This window comes from Falco punctatus (assembly GCF_963210335.1).
Source record: "Falco punctatus genome assembly, chromosome: 3".
Classification (NCBI taxonomy): Eukaryota; Metazoa; Chordata; class Aves; order Falconiformes; family Falconidae; genus Falco; species Falco punctatus.
In genome coordinates, this window is record NC_137582.1 from 64225269 (window position 1) to 64247499 (window position 22231).

The window sequence follows — 22231 nt, forward strand, 5'->3', positions numbered from 1 at the left end:
ATAAAAGCTTAGTAGCAAAACCTCCTAGGATAAAAACCTGATAGATGATCTGTATCCAGCTACACCTTTATCAAATACATGATGCTTAAAGTAGTAATGGTAATTTAATAATAAAAAAGGCTGCAAGGTATATTTTTATTATACATGTTATGTGACTTTTTTGAAAGTTATGAAATCTGATGCAAGCCATTTGAAGTCTGTGGAGAGATTTTAGTGCATGTAAGGGCAGGGAGTGGGGTGTGGGGGTGTGGGGTGTGTGTGTGGGGGGGTGGAGCAGGGGAAGCCCAAAGACTCTCTCTATAGAGGGTGTTGTAATTTCTTACTGTAGCAAGTGATAAGCATTAAGATTTCCCATGGTACAGTTCTTGCCCACTTTGCCTTCATTTCTCCCCCCAATACACAGCCCTACCACCAATATCACCAACCAATTTGAATGTTAGAGGGAAGAATGTGAAAATAGTGTTGCAAAGTACTTTTTCATAGAAATTGATGGCTAAGACGTTATTCTAAGACCTGACTTTGTTCTGAGAGTAATACTGTCAATTATAAAAACGGGGAGGTTATGCATAAGCTTTTGAGTGAAAAGCTATCTTTCTATTACTGTTAACATTTCACCTTTTTTTGCAGCTAGAAATTTTTCTTTCAATTCTGTATCAGAGTTTACAATGTAAGAACTTGAGGCTTCCATAGTTCCTTTGAGAGATAATGCGCATTTGTTTGATGTACTGCAGTTTTCAATATAAAACCTCAACTGGGCTTAAAAATGTGATTTTCACCTCTGAAAAGTATATTATTACAAAGTTGTCATACAATAAAAAATGAACATAACAAAAATGTTATAAGAATTTCATACCCAGCCTCTGTAATATAGGTGACTTTTTTTGTAATTTCCTTCAGACAGCAGAAAATTCTTACCCCTTAAAAGAAAAAGAAAAAAAAAAAAAAAAGAAGAAGAAAGACCCCCCAACCCCCAAAATGAGAGATAGATTAATGGATCCTGCACAAGATCTAATAAGATAACACTAATGCACAGATATTAATGAAGCTGTCAAGCTCTATTCACTGTACTGAAGGACTCAAGTATACATTATCCATTTAACCTTCAATGCTGATGTAGTGATTTGTAGTCTGTTGACTTGGTATTCCATTATTGGACTCTTGCGCTTTTGTTATACCAGGAAATAATGGAGGTATGATCTGAAGGCCTGTTAAATAATGCTTTCTGTATAACAGACATCAGTGATAATTAGATAAAAAGGAAAAAAAACCACGGAAATCTTTCCAGTTCACTTTTTCAGTCTTTCATTAGTGTCTGTAGTATGTAATGTCTTTATTATATTATCTACGAATTGTTGAAACATTTCCACCAGGACAAGAACTCTTGCATACTGACCATATCTTAAAGGTTTTGTTTATTTTCCCAGATCACATTCTGCCTCAAACCGGGTCCCTGTTTATTCACCATAGGATGTGAGGGTATACCTTATAGAAACAGACTGAGGATGACTGTAGCTTTTGTAGTCATTGTCACACTCCACAGGAGACAGACTCTGCTACAAAGAACTAAAATAAGACAATATTACTGCCCCTGTGTAACACAATACCATTTGATGTTGTAAAACCCCTTTGCCAATCCATACTTCTCCATACTGTTCCCCCTGTATATGCACAGATATTAGATATTTTATTTCTTTATTGTTCATTAGCAAGGACCCTTACAGCTTTTGGAAACAATCAGCAGCACTGGGTACCAGAAGATATTTGAGGCAATTCTAGGACAGGATTCCTGTTGCTGAAAGCAGATGTTTACTTCTTCCAGTTATTGAGACTGCCTTACTAGTGACTGGTAAAAACAGGCATTCGTAAGTAGACCAGCTGATTTCTTCCCTAGAATAGTTTTGCTATACTCACAGTAAGCACCATATGGTGATTTTTTCAGATCTGCAAGGCTGTTAGAGAAGGTGAAACAAGCTTTTAGTAAGTAGGCCTGTTTAGTATACACATCTATACCATCACTAGTTTTACATCCTTAACTTTGAGGAAATGCCTTTCTAATGAAAGTGGGGTTTGTGTGTTCCCTACTAGTCTAACACTCCTGTAATCCAGTCAGATAAAGAATGGTCTCTACATTACAAGAATGAAATATGATTATTTAAATGTGTGTGTCAACCCTTATGATAAACATTCACATTGAAAACACATGTTTTTATGATTTCAATTTTTAATTTAGTCTCCTTTAATCAATATAGAAACATGGGAATGTCATTAATTAAAATTAATATTTCTTCATTGTTTTGCTCACTCTACTCAAAATTTATATAATTTGTCTAATTACATACATTGTGCTTTATACATTTTATTAAATCAAATTTTCATAATCTTTTTTTCTTAGGATGACTGTGGTGTTGACACTAGTGTATCATAACAAGCTGTCTTGTCTGCATTCTCATGATATATTTCCATGTGTTTAAATATCATTTTAATCTCAATCATCTAGTTTCAACAGGTATCACTTATTAATGAGAATGAATTAGCCTTCCCTTCTCTGCTACATATTTTTATACATTCTGACTGAAAATGCACCGTTTGCTAAAGGCTTTTTTTAGTTCAACAGATCTCAGCCTTTTGTCTTTGACATTCTTCAGGTTATAATTTCTTTAGTTCCTATGATGCTTGTATTGGAAAATGAGAAGTCTAAAGATATTTGTGTGCTTGGTTGTCTTCTCCTTAACCTTACTGTTCATCTGGTCATGCCAGACGCTTAATTGTTTGCACCATACAACAGAATTTCTGAAACATTTTTCATCATCCTAATACCACATTATATTTTCATTATGGCTGTGAAGTTTGTTTCATAGCAGACATATTGTACTTTAAACATAAACCCAAAATTAAAATTTTAAAAAAAAACAAACATGCTTTAGTAATAAATACTGACCAGTGGTATCCACTATAGTGATCACTATCCAGATAACCTTTCTTTTATGGCATATCTGTCTTTGGAGAGCTATGGATGCTGCAGCCCTGATTCCATGCAAGAAGTAAGCACTTGCATAACATGAGGATCACCCATATTCCCTTTTGGAGAAGCCTTTTGCTGCCACATAGAGTTTATAAAAGTTCATTGTCTTTCTGAGTGTGATATGTTGCGGTTCAGTTTTCATTTTTAAATCTAGACTGTTTACAGCTGTATTGTAACTTCGGCATAATTACTGACTTTAACATGCTCATTTGGGATTTATCCTACTGTAACTCCATGGAGAACTTAGACCCTTGCATTTGTAGGTCAACAGATGTGTGTTTCACCTCTGCTGCTCCTCTGAGTGAATACAGGAATGTTTTGCAGATGCTCTCAGACTATTTTGAAAACACATTTCAGATCCCTATGATGTATCCAGGACCAGAATTGCAAAAAACCTTTTAAAATCTGTTTTATACACTTGGAATTATAGTTTGAAAAGATAGCTGAGTAACCAGACTGCAGTTTTAGGAATGCTTGGGTCTTTTGTTGCTGTTCCTTAATGATTAAATGTGGGATTGCAAAGGAATAGTTAGCTGACATTTGGGGCAAGCTGACAAACTAGGACTATGGATATAGGGCAGATAGTGTTAATATTTACATGTTTCCTTTCAATAATGGTCTGTGAGGTAAGATGCTTTTTTGTTTCCAAAATAATTTTTCTTATAGGGCTGTTCTCCAGATCACAGATGCCCTGTTAGTTGTGGTGGATAATTTTTAATTCCAAGGCACTATTTATTCCTAAAGAAATTATACTTTCATCAAAGAAAATTAAAACAGAATGAAGATGGAAAAAAATTAATGTGCATTCTGTTTTATGAGCAAAACAAAACAATCTCCAGGCTGCATCTCCATACAAAGTATTGTCATATAAACAATGTAGTTTAACAGATTGACACATTGTCTACACAAATTTATACAGGTCTTGGAGTAATAATACATTAGCCAATCCCAATGCTATTCAAAAGAATACCACAAAACAAACAAAAACAATTTTCTGAACGAGGTGTTTTCACCAGTGAATATTAGATCAAGTTCTTATGTCTGGGTAGTACATCACATTGTATTGGACATTTCCTTTAGATATAGTACGAATAAGGCAAAAAAAATAAATTCATTCACAGTGATTAAATAATTGGGGAAATTTGGTCCTCAAAGAAGTCACAGGAAGTTTTGCCATTAACTTAGAGAATTCTTGTTTCATTCAGAGGGTAGAACTACCTCTACCATTAAACTCATTTGAGAATATTCACTAGTGAGACGTTGCAAATAAAGTTTTTAGGAAGCTAAAAAATAAGCCATCAACTATGCTTCGCCCATTGAAAGTGCTGGTTGGATACAAATGGCAAAGTTCATTTTGTACTTACTGACAGTTATAAGTGAAACAGTTTTGTGTCAACATCACTGGGTAATAAAATTTCCAAATAAATTTACCTGTACAGGAACTGGATTTTGAAGCTAAGACAAGCTATACCCTGAGGATAGAAGCAGCCAATATGCATGTTGACCCTCGCTTCCTGAGTCTGGGACCCTTCAGTGACATGACAACAGTGAAGATAATTGTAGAAGATGTTGATGAGCCACCTGTGTTTACTTCACTTTTGTACTCCATGGTGGTGTCTGAAGCAGCAAAGGTTGGCACTATTGTTGGAACTGTAGCAGCCCATGATCCAGATGCCTCAAATAGTCCTGTCAGGTAATTATAAGATGTCATAATTGTTTATTTATTTAGCCTTTGAAGTTGTTAATTTTATTGTGGGGTGGTCTTTGCTTACATTGAAAGCAATTAGTTAGGTTTCTTCCTTTGCCAAGGGACATTGAGATGTTCTAAGAGATGGCATATTTTGACTTCCATACTCCTGAACTACAGAACCTTTGAGAAAATAATATATTTAATCTCTGTAAAGCAAAGAAAAGAAGATATAATTTCAGGATTCCAAAGAAAATATCCTCAACATATGACTAATATTTACTTATCTCTAAGTTTTGGATGAGTCTATTGTTATCTATAACAAGTTATCTTCTCTTAAATCAACCAGGACTGAAAAGCACACATAATATATCCATGTCTCTGTATGTACGTCCATAATGATTCATACTCTCAATGCACTACGCACAAGAAGTCACAAGAATGTAACAACATGTTAAAATATTGCAAGAATGTAATAGACTCCTGCACAGTAGGAAAAGAAAAAAAAAATCAGGGAAAACTCTTTATGTGAGGGAAATGTATAGGGCACAACACATCCTGTTTCAGTCAGGATGGTTGAAGGCAATAATCTTTTGGCTTTTGTAAATTCTGTCACAACCAAATATCTTTCATTTGAATGGGAAAAGATATGAACCCTGGAGACACATAAAAACTATGAAGGACCTCTTCCTTTGTCTTCAGTGTGTGAAGAACCTGTAAGCCTTCTGCAGTCTAAGGTCCAGATCATAAAGAAACCATAAGAAAGCACCAAGTATTGATCTTATTTTCCTGTATCTAAGGTCAGAGCTCAAGGACAAAGACTTACCACCTAAGTTAAACCAGTAATGAGTTGCTTGTTACTTTTCTTAAGCAGTGTAGTCATATTAATTTTTAAAGGAACATGCAAAAGGTAGTACTTCTGACTCAGGAATTTTGTGATTTTAAATATCTGCAGGAGGAGGAGCACACACGATTAAAATTTAGTACTAATATTCATTTGTTTTTATTGTTCATTTAGGACATACATAAAATAGAACTTCACAGGTACAGAACTCGGTTGGATGTCACCTTTTTTCGTGATGTTAAATTTTTACTTTCATGCATTGAAGATGAACTTGGAACTCTAGTGTAGCTCTTTAATTCTAATGCAGAAATCTTAAGCTGTAAAAATAAAGCATATGTTTCACTCCTACAGCTGACGTAAGTGTTCTCTCTCTCTTTCATTATATATCGGCAACATATTCAAAATAGCCGATTCCTATCATGTATAAACAAGTCCTAGATGGATGGTTGGCATGGATTTACTTGTGAAATTTATCTTTACTGAAATCTATCTTTTCTGTGGCAGTGTTTTCTGGCACTGGTGTTAGCATCTGGTATATAATACCTGGTTTAACAGAATCATGTAGAGTAGGATTAAATCCAGTTCCATAAATGCAGTCTATGCTCAGAATGGTTTTGATTCCTTGTGACTCTTGTGTAAACATAATGATGAGTTTATTGGCCTCAATCTAGTTAATTTTTATGATTCCAGCATAAAAAATACGTATACCACCATCTTAACTAACATCTTGAATATCTTTTCTGCTTCAAAGTTTGGAATTTGAGAGGGAGGAAAAATAAAAGTAGTGAGAGTTTATCTGTACGCTTGCAAGCCTATGTACATTGTTGGAGGCAGTGACAGGTCACATAATGTAAAGCTGTCCTGCATCTGCTGTAATATACATCAGAGCCAGATTCACCTAAAATTGGAATGTGTTATGGAGGATTAATGCATAATACTTTTCATGATCTACTTAAGAAGTTAAAATTATTAATCTATAAATAAGTATTCCAAATTCTAAACATTGGATTATATTAATATTGATTAAAATTTAAATTTGTTACAATTCAGAAAATATTGAAAATACACAATCAGACACAATTAAAACCTTAACAATATGGGGGTGGGGAAATATTAAATATTTTGAAAAGAAGAGGCTATCCTTTATGGACCAATGAACTATTGATGTTTGAACTAGCTTAAATAAAGGATTTAAAATTCCTGCAGCTCAAAGATTTTCAAGAATTAATGGCTGCAAGGAATTAAAGGATTAAAAGTATTTAAAATAGTTTTTTTAGAATTTGAATATGGATGCAATGCTCGTAAATAAGTTAATAGAAAGTGCTTGCTTTCTATGCATGAAAATTATTTTTTCTTGTTTTTTTCATAAGAACCTGTCATCCAGTTTATATAACTTGTTTGCTTTCCCCTCCCTCCCTCCTTCCTTTTCATTGCTTTCTTGTTTTCCTTTTTCTGTCTTTCTCATCTCCTCCTTCTCCTTCTCTTTCTTTCGTACTTTTTTTTTTTTTTTTTTTTTTTAAGAAAGGCCTTTGGCTCTTCATGAGACGTAGCGATAGTCTGAATAATTGGTATGATATTGAATCCCAGATGTGGGACCTTCCAAGACTCATTACATAGCAGAGGTGACAGGCATAGACTCATGGGGAAATTTGACAGCGACAAAACAGCTGAAGAGCACTGCTGACCAAATAAACAACAGTGCTGGCATGAAAGAAAGTAAAAAATGAAATACAGTTAACATAAAATGGGGGGAAAAATTAAACAGGAGAAGTGAAAGAGGGCGAGCCTTAATCTGTGAAAACCGCTGTTACTGTTGCTCTTACAAGTCCTTACCCTGTCCTCTCTCTCGCTGTGACATAAAACAGTAAACCAATTCTAATTATGTAACAAGCCTCTGCTCTAAGATTTTGCAGCTAAGAGGGACAGATAAAACCACAAAGTAGAAGTTGGTATATTGCAACACAGAACAAACAAATGGCATCATAAGATCATTACATCTGGGAAGTCCCATTTTTTAACTATTTTCCATAATCCTTTCCTTCCACATTGTTCAAATTATTTGGTTAATCTTATATAAATATAATCTATTATCAGTGTGACATAATTGTAATGATCACACTTGGTCTGATCTGGACATTTTAATTCATCCTGGGTGTAAGGAAATGCTCTGGAGTACATACTTGATCTAAATGAGAGTGCAAGAATCTGACTCAATATTAAATCAAATGTCAAGAACATTCCAGCTGTAAATCGAAATCTGCCTAATCAACCTTCCCTTTCTTCTGCAAAGGTTATAAGCAAAACACCCACAGGCATTTTGACCTTTTCCCTTATGCTATTTTCTGTTTGCTAAGGAGCTCATTTCCACTTCCTAAAACAAATTTGGAGGTAAAAGGTATGTTAAGCCAAAGAGTTAAGGGCATGAGCCTGTGTTTGCCTAATGACAGTAAAGCACCAGCACCTGACAGTGATGACATGCAATCCCTTGCCCTACTCTGCATCGTCTCTTTCTACTTCCCTGCCCCTTCAGCTCTGAGTGACAGGGGTTCTTCTGGTGATAGGAAACCCTGTGCTCAGACTGCCAGCCCCCATGGCAGCAGCGCCTCCCTGGTACAGCCATGTAGCAAACTTGCAACTCACCTTCTCCTTAGCTGGGGTTCAGGGGGATGTTGTTCCATGAAAAAAGGAAAGCTTGCCTCACAGCAGAGAGGAAGAAAGGAGAGGGGAATAACTATAACCTCACTGAAGAGGACACTGTGGGAACAGAGCCTGCCACTGTCAGCACAGGCTGCTGTGTAACTCTTGCCTTCACATAGAGCTTTGCATCTCTCAGCACCCCAGAGAAACTGGACAAAACAAAGCTCAAAATGGGGAAACAATGGAAACTCTTTCTCTCTATTAAGAAATCAATGAAACCTTTTTACAAGTGGTAATTGAACATAAATCAAAGTTTTCTCTCATCCTTCACCTAGGTACTCGATAGATCGAAACACAGACTTGGAGAGGTATTTCAATATTGATGCCAACAGTGGAGTCATTACAACTGCCAAGTCTTTGGACAGGGAAACTAATGCTGTTCATAATATCACAGTTTTGGCTATGGAGAGTCGTAAGTAACAATTTAAAGATCTTATTGGCTGTTTATGTCTAAAACTTCAGGCTTGTTGTGATCAGCTGCATTGAAAGAAATTATGGGAGTTTCAAACCATGGCTGACAAAAATAACTTCTTACTCAATGTAAAATAAACTTACATGATAAAAATTAAGAAATACAACAGATTAAGTATTTGCTGTTTCCTTTGTCTCACACCTTTTGTAGTCTTTTGAATTCTGAAAAGATATGCAAAGGAAGATGAACTATGCCAAGTCAGCAGTCTCAGAACAAGTATCATTAGAGGAAAAGTGATACGGAGCATAGAGGAGATCAGTTAGCTCATCTTGTTGATGACACTCAGGGTTCATTGCTGTTGGTAAACCACAGCATTCCTAAAAGGCGGGAAGGAAAGGGAATGTGAATGCTTGCGTGGTTTCACTTTCCTGACTCTAAGATAAGACTGTAGAGGATATTTTGTATTTGGTATCTTTCTGGCATAAGATGAAAAATGTTGGAAGAATCAAACCCTTCAAGTACATACAACAACAATTCTGTTAATGCAAGTTTAAATGTAAACTTGTTCAGCTCTGAATATATTCTGTGGAAAGCTATATATTTTTTGCCATTATATTTGAAGAACTTATTTCTTCAAATTTCATGCTTGTTACTGCTCTGCTGGGCTGTGATAATAAAAGATATCAATTCTCTGACCTGCTATTTTAAAAATCCTCATTTCTTGCTTTCAATGAGGTTAATTTAATGTTTAACCTTAAAGCTAACATCTATCATTTAATGTCTGTGTGAATTTATCTTGTATTCTCAGGAGTAGAATTTTCGTCTAGGAGGCCAGCATGGAAACTTTCCTGGGTAGTAACAAAGCTGACAAGGTAGCCAAGGGGCATACTTGACACAAGTGAGAGTCTAAGAGCACAAGTAATACCTTACAATGCTACAATGCTTTAATTTATGTTCATGGCCTGCTTGCTTTTCAATAAGCTTAGGTTAGAAGAGGAAAAAGTTGGTGTCAAAACTGTTTACTCCTCTGGTATTTCAGATGTGCAAGAAAACCAAAAGCAAACCAAAACACTTTATGATTTACATTTGGATGCATTGATTTAAATATTTATATTATTTACTAAAATGTGGTTGCAATTCTTGATAGAGAGATACATATTTGAAGTTTTATACAGTTTTTCCTTCTGCCCTGCCCTATTCCTAATGTCACTACTTGTGGTAAAAAAAAAAATAAATTACACAATCTCTTTTCTCTGCTCCAAAACAGGTGTATTCTAGCAAAATAAGCATAGCACAAAGTGATGCCCTTTATGCTTAGTCCAAAAATACCTACTGTTAAGATTAAATAATTGGACCCTGAACAGATTCATATTTTAGTTAGGGATGTACATCAGTTTAAGGATGTGATTCATATTTAAGGTGTTCAACATGTTAATGACAGTCTTGAAATACTTAGTTGTGTGTGCACTTTAAATAATTTTGGATTTGCTTGGGAATACAGCTTTCTCTTCTTTCTGTTATATATAGATGATGGAAATATATTTTAAACTTCTTAATAGTCTGATCAATCTGAATTGCAACAAAAATGTATTTAACCCATAATAACTGTGCTGTTCCTGAGATGAATGGTGATATTCTGGCTAGTTATACCCCTTGGCAATGGTTTTATATCATCCTGCTCTTATCCTTCCATATGATATGGTTCAATGCTGTGATTAGTGAGTCAGATTTTTGGTTTATCCCTGAGAGTAAAATCTTAGTTTAACTGAAGCAGCTGAAAAACATAAACATTGTTTCCACTAGGCCCAGAAGATCAAGACAAGAGCTTTCTTTGTCCTTCTAGGAGGGACTGTAGTTCATTTGACATGCATATGCAAAAGTAGAATGCAAATTAAAAACATACTGGCCCAAAGAGTAACTTGCAAGGAGCTCTTCTTGACTGTTTTTTTGGCTCCTTTTCCTATAGCAAACCCTGCACAGACTGGGAGAGGCTATGTAGCTATCACTATACTTGACATCAACGATAACGCCCCTGAGTTTGCCATGGAGTATGAGACAACTGTCTGTGAAAATGCTCAACCTGGTCAGGTATGGCTTCATTTATTTTTTAATGTTTATTTTTATCAGATAGGCAGCTATTTCTTATGAAAGCCTGCCAGCTTTAAGATAAAATAGAATTGGCTTATGGCAGTAAAATTGATGCTTTGATGTAGAGGACAAGCAAAGAGTAATCAAACCCTAACATCTTCACCATACATCTGAAGAGAAAGACTGAGGTGTAAAAATTACTAGTTGAAGGTACTGTTAAAATCTCTGGCTTTCTTACTGATATAACAGACACATTTTGCTATACTCACCTGATTCTGCATAACATTAAGAATATGTACTTCCTCCTAATTTTGCTGGGAAGTGGGAAGTCATAACATGGAGGTTATTCTGCGACTGAAGGCCTACCGTTCCTAAAATGAGTATACACTTTCATTTCCCTTAGCATGGGCTAAGCCATAAGTCCCTAGCCATAAGTCCACAATTTCACAAGGGACATGTATTCCTAGCGTATTCCCCAGTGTTTTTAACTCCCCAAATGTCTTCCAAGTAGTCCTAGAGTCAACTAAGATTATCTGGTGTTGTTTATCCTTGGTGTCTCTCATATTTGAACTTATCCTCTCTACATTGTAATATCTCAAAAATATGTATTTTTTCTCATTCTCTCTTCTGTCTCCCAGAAAACTACTAGACGTTTCATTCACATAGATACCACATGTTCCATGGGAGACATTGCACTTTTGTGCCTTCTCCCAGAATATTATCCTTCCTGTGGCAGAGTTGTTTATTGCACATTTCAGAACCATACCATAATTTAAATCCTTAACAGAAAACACTATTATCATTAGCTTGTGTTCATGAGAAACACAGAATATACATGCTCTTATTGGAGTAGCTGTTTGTTTTCCTTGTGTTTATCAGAACTGTTAGCTCTGAGTATTTGTTCTTCATGGATTTTAAGCAATGCTGACACTGGTTTTAGAGGTAGATTTTCAGAGAATTTTAGAAAATAAAGTTGGAAAAACAATGATAATAAAAAATAAATCCTAGCAAATATTAATATACTCATGACTTGGCTTTTTATTTTTCATGATGTTAAAAAAGAAGAATTAAAATGCTCAAAAGCATAATTGTTTCCTTGCAAAGGTTTACTACATTGATTGCAGTCACTGTTAACTATCTTAAGGGCCATACTGAAGATACACTTCTTCCACTATTACGCAGTTTATGCTCCTAACTGTGGTGAATGACAGGACTTGCAGATCGTTGCTTTTGGCCAATAAAGTTGATACCGGGAAAGTAAAGAGTTGAGTCACATTTGTTTTTAATAATGTCTGTATGTGCTTAGGAGATTAGAAAACCAAAACACAGTATGGGCAGGACTCAATCGAGTGTTGATACTTTGGTAAGTAATAGAGGGTTTATACAATGCACATATAATTGTGCTTCTTACCATTCTAATCAATGAAATCACAATATACCTCAAAACAGGTGATCCAGAAAATCAGTGCAATTGATAAAGATGACCCACCAAATGGCCATCGGTTCTCCTTCAGTTTAACAGCAGAGGCAGCAAATAACCACAATTTTACACTGCAAGACAACAAAGGTAAGAACATTTTGTTTGGATTAATATTCACCACTAACACCTTTCTTTTTGAATATATCATGCTGATTATGACCTACATAAATGTCTATTCTGGTAAGGACATAAATAAAACTACAATCAGCCTACAAAATAATTTTATCTGTTGATTATTTGTCAAAGGAATCAAACTGTTTAAATCTTTTAAAACCTTGAGCCAAACAGAGAAGCTTCCAATCTTTCTTTGTTTTTTTGTTCTTTTTTTTTCTTCTCTGCCCAGAAGTCACTCATCTCACATTTTTATTTGTATTTATAGGTTTTTATCTAAATTAGATTGTACCTTGGTTCAGTGACTGAAAAATGTCCAAGAATACCTGTTTTATTAATATAACTCAGGGCATGAAAAACAAGTGCACAGTAAATCGAAAGGACTTTTTTTTTTTTTTTTTTTTTTTTTTTTTTTTTTTTTTTTTTTTTTTTTAAGAAAAACAGAGCTTTTCAGTAAGTATACCGTCCATTGAAGAATGCTTTTATTAATGGGAAGTGCCTACAATATTTGCACAGACTTCTTATGACTATTTCCCCAAAGACTTATGCAAAGACTCCCATTGGCATGACATTTCTATTAGTCAAAGTATCTGAGAACATGCTTGTAATTAGTGTTCTTATTAGTTGTACTGCATAGTAAGGCAGCTGGGCATGTATCAGTCAGTTTAGTTATTAGCTGAAGCAAACAGAACTAAATAGACACAATGTTACTCTTGCATTGCTTTTTTATGGATCAGCACTAAACCAGAGCTGCAAAGTCATCCTTATTAATAAAACAAGAAAAACAGACATATAGTGGACTAAAGGACACTGTTTGTACTGACAGACTTTGAACAACATTCACCAAGTATAACATATGACCTAATAAAGTTCTCCCACACAGCTATTCACTGCCTTACCCTGCATGTAGTTACTGGTGTGCTTAATTTTCTTCATATGAGCAGCTTGCAGTCTGAATCTAAAGATAATAGTAATAATGATCAAAATAATAAAAATGCATTAGAATAAAACTCTGTTCAGAAATCTGACGTTGTTACAAGTACTGTAAATTATTTAATGAGAAGACAGGCCCTCTTCCAGATAACTTAAAGTTTAGGAAAAGTAATAATAGACTTTTGCAATGCCATTAAAATAAAAGGAGTTATAAGATACAGGCAGCAGCAGTTGCCTCCTTCAATGTTTAATTTTATGCATATCTGTATGATGCTATATGAAGTGTTTGCATATTTTGCCAGATAGGCCATAATAGATGACACAATAAGATAACTTCACAGGACTATCAATATATCTGTCTATTATTAGATAGATAAATAGATGGATAAGTAGATAGATAGACTGAACAACCAACATTTTCTATACGTTCTAGGTGTCAACCTGTATTGAACACCGTGAGTTTCTGCACATATTTTCTGGAACACATGGACTTTCTATTCACTCAACTCAGAGCAGCATCAAACCACATATTTTAGACTGATTATATTAGTCATCTTGACTCTCAGATGAGGCTGAAAAGAAGAGCATGTCTTTGTTACATGTGCAATTACCTGTATTTGTACAGCAACCTGTCTGGCTTTTTTTTTTTTTGCATTAAAAAATATTTCACTCGTGTTCAAAACTTATTTTCCTATTAGTATGTTCATCCCTTCCATTAAAATGATATCTATATCTCTAGATAACTGAAATAGATACTTGGAAATTAGACCTGAAACAGGTATATAGATACTTAATCTGATCACTGAAGGGCAGTTTCTTTTCTTTTTTTGTAATGATCTCATCTTCAACTATCTATCAAGAGTGTGAAACTGTGAACATAACTAAAACCAAATAGACCTCCAATTTTGAAATATCCTTTCATGAAAAATAGGAATCTTTTTGTTTAGTTGTGTATCATTTCTCAGCTGATCCTATCTTTGCAGCTTCAAAAATATATGACCACAAAAGATAAACCTGTTGAAATAACATAAATGTGTTTATAAAGTCTTTTAAGTGAAAGACTGTATTATAGGACTTGTGTTTGAGAAAGGTAATTATTTTATATTTCCATCGTTTTTTCCTTTTTCTAGATAACACTGCAACAGTATTAACCAGAAGAAATGGGTTTCGAAGACAGGAACAGTCTGTTTTCTACTTGCCAATATTCATTGTGGACAGTGGATCACCTTCACTTAGTAGCACTAATACTCTCACCATCAGAGTCTGTGACTGTGATGCAGATGGTATTGCTCAGACATGCAATGCAGAAGCTTATATCTTACCTGCAGGACTTAGCACTGGAGCCCTGATAGCAATATTGGCTTGTGTCTTGACACTTCTAGGTATGTCTTCTTCCTGTTACCTTTATTTTCCATTAAATATATACTAGTAAAAGAAAGGGCGGGGGGGCGATGTGTGTGATAGTGCGCTTTGTGGAAGTATTTGGTTTAGCATACTCACCATATAACCAGTATCAGCGTGTGATTTTTTTTCAGAGATATAACTATTTCTGAATATTTATTGATTTGCATAGAAAAAAAGACATTCAAAAAATGCAACATATTTAGCTTATTGATAATAAACATATTTAATTGAACATCTATAGAATGATCTTTTGTTACTTCTGCAACTGGTAGTGCAGCTGGATTTTATGTTGTGCAGTGAAACTGCAACTAGATAAAAGACAGTGGAAAACAGTGGAACAGTGTCAACATGTTAGTTTGGTTAGCATTTCTCATCTCATGCCTAGTCCTTGAACAAAATGACTACATGGGAGTAGTGAAGGCCTAAATCGAGGAGTAAAGACAAAGGATGCAGGTGAGCAAAAGTGCAGTTTTGCTTATTGTCAGAAAGCTCACATTAACAAGGGTACAGATTCAGCAGAGAAGAATTTTCTTGGGTATTGTTATCAATGGAGAGATTTTTTGATTCCTTGCCTGTATGTATCAGTCTAAGGGAAAGGAGAAGACTGTAGTCTCCTCAGGTTGGTATAATCCCAGTAATAATTTATATGTCACTGTTAGATATCTAAGTAATTTGAATAGGTCTAATCAAGAGACTTTTGTCCACACTTCTATTCATGGCTGTATTTCAACAATGTATATATATCTCTTCTTATTGACTTTGATTCACCTTGCCGTAAACCATTAGAAGGAAATGTCCCTTCTGCTAAAAACATTTCCGAAGGACTCAAAAAAGGAAATGCCCTTACATTATTGTTACGGAGTAAGAAAAATCACTACCTCTGCAATGAACCTAGCTGACTTACTCAGTAGCTATGTATGGGAGGTGCCATTTCCAGAGTTTTCCATCTTTATGACAAAAACCCCTAACACCATAATATTGTTTAAACTCATTCAACACATGGTTAGGCCAAAGTTCAAGGAGAAATAGATGTGAATCATTGCCAAAAGTTTTAATTAACATTTTCTAAATATCATTTATCTAGTAGCATTTCTAGGCCATTTATACAAACAAATGAACTTTAGTGGGACATAAACCTAATGACAGAGCTCAAAAGGATATGCAAAAGATTCTCGCATATGAACTGGCATTGGCATCAATGGAAAAACACCTATTTAAAACTTTGGTCCAATGTACTTAGACAAGAAAAGTTCTGTAACTGTAGCAATTCACTTCATCCCAAATTGAAATGTCATGATTACTGTTATATATAAAAAGAAAGTTTCTGGAGGTTGCATAAGGAGCTACCATAGACAGAACACAGCCTGGACTGGGAATGAGCTTTTCTTAAATAGGTTGCGTATGTTTTAAAAGAGAGCATTGATTGGAGACACAGCATATTACAAGGCAATAACATTCTTAATCTAATCACTACACTAGGGTTCAAATACAACCAATAAATCATAGATTCGTAGAATCATAGAATCATTTAGGTTGGAAAAGACCTTTAAGATCAAGTCCAACCCTTAACCAAGCACTGCCAAGTCTACCATTAAACCATGTCCCTAAGCACCACATCTACATATTTTTTTGAATGCTTCCAGGGATGGTGATTCTACCATGTCCCTGGGCAGCCTGTTCTAATGTTTGACCACCCTTTCAGTGAAGAATTTTTTCCTAATATCCAATCTAAACCTGCCCTGACACAACTGGAGACTGTTTCCTCTTGTCCTGTCACTAGTCACTGCCCCCCTCTGCCTACAACCTCATTTCAGGGAGCTGTAGAGAGCCATAAGGTCCCCCTTGAGTCTCCTCTTCTTCAGACTAAACAACCCCATTTCCCTCACCTGCTTCTCATAAGACTTGTGCTCCAGACACTTCACCAGCTTCTTTGCCCTTCTCTGGACATGCTCCAGCACCTTAATGTTTTTCTTGTAGTGAGGTGCCCAAACTGTATTTGCGGTGCAGCCTCACCAGTGCCAAGTGGGGGGGGGGGGGGGGGGGGGACGGGGACACGGGGACACAATCACTTCCCTTGTTCTGCTGGCCAGCCTGCGTAATAGCTGGGCATTCACCTTTCTAATCTCCCTGCATAACCTAACAATATCCTTATAGTCCTCCTCAGGTGCCTGCCCCTTCATTCAAAGGTGGTAAACTCTCATTCAAGAACTCTCCTTTATTCTGATCATTTTTAGAAGGTACAGAGCAAGTATTTGGCAAAGAATTGAAGATAAAATCTCTGAATATATTTTTTGAATGAGCTATGCACTGAAGAGGAATCTTGTGTAAAACCACCTTATAATTGATTTTATTTGTCAAAGAATTGGACTTCCAAACTAAGCCATCTGAATGCATCACCATTGTTTATCTAAATAGACATTTGTATGTGCTGTCATCATTTCAAATCAAAACTGTTCCTTTTGGGTACAGTTCAAAGCTGCAGGCAGTTTAGGCTGTGTTTATATGTTAATCCTGGCTTTGAGTCCTGCATTTTGGTACCGTATCTTGCTGCTCTTTTGTTCCCAGTCAGGTGCCAGTCTTCACAAGGAAGAGGTGCTTAAACATCACTGCTGCCCTGTAAAACCCCACTCAAGTGTTGTTGCTTATTTGGTCCCAAAGGCTTTCTTCTCTTATTTGTTCCTAGAAAACATCTTCTGGGATCAGCTGAATGGTAGTCCTGCCAGGAATTTACTTTCTCCTTTTCCCCTTTTTCTTTTCACATTTGTTCCTGAGAAAAAATCCTGAAGATCCATGAGTACAGCATAAAAAATAAGCTTCAGCTGATGGTGAGTGGTTCCAGGGCTGGGACCAAGGGATGCACCTGTTTGTGTGAGAGTTTATCAATGAAAAGAGAACACAGGCTACTGGATCAATTTTTTTTTTTCTGACTCAAGGTTAACACATAGTGTAAATCTGGTCACATTCATCAATGCCATTTCAATGTGAGTGGCAGTTGTAAAGCAGAAGAGGCATACAATTTGAATAAATGTCATGGATACATGTGTTCTGGCACTAGTATATTGACTTGTCAACAAGCTCTTACATTCTTCAGTTTAGTACTTTGATATTTGTTCTTGCCCCATACATCTCTTGATCTAATAAATAGCCATTTGTCTTGACCAAGATCAGATTGTATCACTGGGATTTCTTAGTGATTTTTACTTAAGCAACCAGTCAGTTTTAGATAAGTTTTCACTGATACTGAGAATGTTAGTACATGGTACTAATTCTTTATAATTGGCTATAACATGGGGTAGACTATTTTTTCACACTAAAATAATCCTTAAATTTAAAAACATGTTACCAAAATCTTTTTCCCTTCTCATATTGACTGATGGAGATTAAATTCTAAATTTTATTCCACAAGAAAATTCCAGTACTTTCTTAATTACTCAAAACAATTTTATAATTATTCACTCTGCAATGAAGCTATGTTTTAAAGAAAAAAAAAACAACAAACCCACAGACCTCAAAATAGTGCTTGCAATTTATTCTCTAAAAAACATATGTAAAACTACTTTATATTCATTTTAGACTGTACGTAATTTTAGAGAAGGAAATAGGAATTTTTAAACTCTTCTGAAAATTACATGGTAATTTTGTTCAAGGTAATTGGTTTTCCAGTTAGCATCTTCCAGACACAATAATTGCTTTTGTAACAAGTCTTTAGCACAAAATATGTACATAAAATCACACACAAAAAGAATGTTCACCTGTAGATAACCCAATTGTATTTGAGGGTTTAAGGATCTTTGTATTGAAACAACAGAAAGCTAGGTTGACATAGTGCTTTTTCATTATTTTATCTTCCATACTTCTGAATATAAACTATTAATACCACTTACTTTCTTAGAAACACTAAAGAAAGCCTCCTATTAGTGTGGTACTAGAGTTTACAAGTTAATTATACATTGAATAAACTTCAAAATTCAGATTTAAATTATTATTTTTTCAGTTGAAAGATGAGGAATTTGTTACCAGATACCACAATACCTATGAGAACCCAATTAAAACAGCACACATAATTGTATAATTTTTAAACAAGAAGAAAGAGTCCTATTCATAAGGATTTTGTTCTCTAAATAGGTAAAATATATACAGAATGTGATTATGTAGTATACTTATGTTCGTTTTGGTCAAGTGATAAATTTATAACTGTTTCAATGTGGGGGTATCTAAATAAAGTCTTTTAAAAGGTGGTTGAGTATGCAATGCAGAAGCTGTTTTCTGAAAGTTACAGAGCCTATTAGGGTCACGCAGTATGGGCATTTAAAGGTTGCAGTCACTTTGCAAATATCAGTCCAAACTGATTAAACAACAATTATATATAAGGCTTTTTAACTGGGAACTAAATGCAGGTTGCCTGAGGCTTGGACTCGGTAATCCCCAAATCTCATCTGACTGTACTGGCAACTACAAGGTATAACTTGGTAACAAGGTGTAATAGGTTATTAGTGTGCTGCTTAGATGGCTGACGATCTCCAGTCTTCAGCTTTATGAATTATGACACACCTAAGGTATAAACCAATGCGTGAATTTGCTTGCAGCTGATGTGGCTTGTTGCTATAGTAAATGCCAGGCTTAAGAGTGTGGCATATACATGGCACGACAATGCTTGTGATTTAGCTCTGTCCCTTACTGTCTAGCTCTGCATGTAGGCTCCTTCAGGTTGTCTCAGGGCTTTTATAGCTTCCTTACAATTGTGTTGCAGTTGCCTTGAGTACAAAATGAAAGATTAATACTACAAGAGAGAAATATGCTCAGGTGAACTGAGCCTGACTTTTTACCAGACCATACCAAAATAGAAATGTCATAATAATTCCATAAAGCACACTGCTAAATGGCAAAGCAAAAAACTGCTCTTGTATTCAAAGGTGTTTTTTTAAAGACTGTTTTAGGTGAGCTGAAACTATTGATATTACCATTACACCTATACTGACACAAGGATAAAACTATGTATTACCACAGCTAATATAAATACAAACAACATCTTCTCTTGGCTAGTGTACCTGTTAAACAAAGCCAACATTTCTAACAATTCAGGTAAATTACAACAAAAAGGTTAGTTTAGATCTATTTTTATTAGTTCTGGTTATTTAGTCTTTATAATTAGTTACTTCCAATATAAATTGGTTTATTTATTTGTTAAATCACATATGAAATTATTATTGCCATTTGATCTCTTTAGCATGAATTCAGTCCATTTAATCTCTTTAGCATGAATTCAGTGTACCACTATGGAGCCAAACTAGTGTCCTCGATGTGCAATATATATGTCTCTAAAGCTTTTCCATTGTATTACTTCTTCTCTAAAAAGCATAAAATTAGGTTTTCTAGATGTTCAACCAGTCACTGATTTCTGACATGTTTGATTTTGTGATAAATGTAGGGAAAAAACCTGCCATCAGTGAATGAGAGGTGGAAAAGCTTTAAAATCTTGATTTAGGTATGAGTGAAATTGTTTTGGGGCTTGTATTCATCTCTGCAGTTCCTGCAATGCAGCTAAAGGTTTGTTATTTAGAGGTTAATTTTTTTTTTGTTCATGGCTGTTGGAAAAGCTAGAAATTAATAATCTCATAAAGCCAGCTAAATGCTAAAATATTTAACCTTTAGAAAGACTCCATATTTTTCTTGGCTTCAAGCAAGTGTGAGATGTACAAGGAACACTGTATAAAACATTCATTCTATCTTGGTTTTTATTGTACCTTTAGGCGGACCTGCCTACTAAGATTCATATTTTTCACTTATTACCAGGTACTTAATTTTCAAAATTAAGTATGTTAAGAGGGACAGTGATATGAAAATGCATTTGCACTTGAGTAAAGGAAATTATTAGTGGCTAGTTTACAGTACACTAAAAATTGTGGCAGTAAATTAAAAAAAAAAATAATTGAAAAGTTATGTCAATAACAATCTTGGCTTCAATGTATATTTGTACTGTCAGCAAGATAATTTGTCTTTCACTTGAAAATATCTTTTATAAGTAAAAACATTGAGTTGAGTGCAATTGTCTCTATGATGACAATTTTATGTTCTCTGGTGTACAATTTACTGCTCAATTTGTATTATACAAATATCAGAATGTTTTGAAATTTCTCAGAAGCCACTTTAAAGGTCAAAATCTTGTATTGTCAAACTGCTTGTGTAAATGTTGTTCACAGTAAAATGCCCCATACTAGTGGCTTCTGAATTCAATACATAAAGCATGTATCAGGGAGACACCAGGGACAAAAAAGTGAGAGAGTGATGCTGATGCTGCAGTAATATAGAGTCACAAGGCATCTGTTAGTAGATGGATCATTAGATGTGTGCCTGGTTGCTACTGAAAATAAGTGGAAAAAATATTGACTGATATATTTGTCAAAATGTTTAAAAAAATTTTGAAGTTGTTCCAGTTTTATTTTTAGACATGCATGGCTCCAAAGAAAAAATGGCAGAAAGTCCACCTTTAAAGTCATTTTCTGCTTTAGCCAATTTCAAATAGTACCATCATGTCTGTAGATGAATGATACAGTTTTCTGCATGTACAGTCTCTGAATGACTGGATTGTTCTGAACAAGAGATCCCAATATTAAATCATGCATCATGATGACTAGATTGATACTGCTTTTAAAAATTCCTCCATGAAAAGAAGGGTTTTCAAGAATGGTAGTTCTGCCTCATACAATTTATGGAGGCCACTTCTGAGATGATGCAGGGAAGCTCAAGCTTAATTTTATCTGTATCAGCTTTTGCTTTTCCAGATGTTTCTGTATTTAGTTGGCATATCAAAGTACTGTAAGTAAAGATTGTAAACCTTAGACATATTCATTCACATAATCACATATTCTTATGATTAAAAATAAACATAAAATCAGAAGAGATTAATTTAAGGTGGAATGACACTTTTCAACCTACTGTTATTTTTAGTCATAGCTATGCCTGCTATTTTCTAGGAGTATCATTAACTCAGCAAATGTTATCCAGATGCTACAATATAGTATTAATCATTTTCTAGGAGGATGATTCACGCTCCATCATGTCCCACAGATGGATGCAATGTTCATATTACTGGTTCCATATTTTGTTTGTCAGCAATGATGTTTCTCTACCAAAAGTGTATTTGAACAAGAGAAGCCTTAAGTTAGTTTCTCCCAGTTCCTTTGCCTGTCACTGCAGTTTAGTATTAGCTTTCAAGCTGAAAGAAACTTTAAAGATCAAAATTTTAAAAATAATTACATTTCTAGCACTGGGTGATCCAATAAACTCTAGCCCTAGCAGTTCTCATTAGATATAATTCATAAACCTTAAATACAGTACTTTACACTTTATAGGAAAGTGAGGTCTTATAGAGAGGTACTTTTAATCCATGAACTAAGACAGTCTTATTTCACACATTGCTTAACAATTCAGTGTTCTACAATCTATGATGTTTTAAATTTTTCTTTTTCAGCAGAGATTGGCCATATACTTTAATTCAGTCACTTCCCAAACCACGGTTGTTAAATTCTATTCAGTTACTTTATGAATGTGCT

At 35.0% G+C, this 22231-nt stretch overlaps 1 protein-coding gene across 2 annotated transcripts in view; it reads left to right on the forward strand.

The window, feature by feature from the left end:
• Window positions 1–22231, forward strand: part of CDH7 (cadherin 7) — an 89859-nt gene that overhangs the window by 57547 nt on the left and 10081 nt on the right. For both annotated transcript variants that reach the window (XM_080379475.1, XM_080379474.1), the window contains exons 7-11: window positions 4462–4715; window positions 8526–8662; window positions 10629–10750; window positions 12200–12317; window positions 14405–14656. In XM_080379475.1, the coding sequence (XP_080235601.1) occupies window positions 4462–4715; window positions 8526–8662; window positions 10629–10750; window positions 12200–12317; window positions 14405–14656 (883 nt within the window). The remainder of the gene's footprint in view (window positions 1–4461; window positions 4716–8525; window positions 8663–10628; window positions 10751–12199; window positions 12318–14404; window positions 14657–22231) is intronic.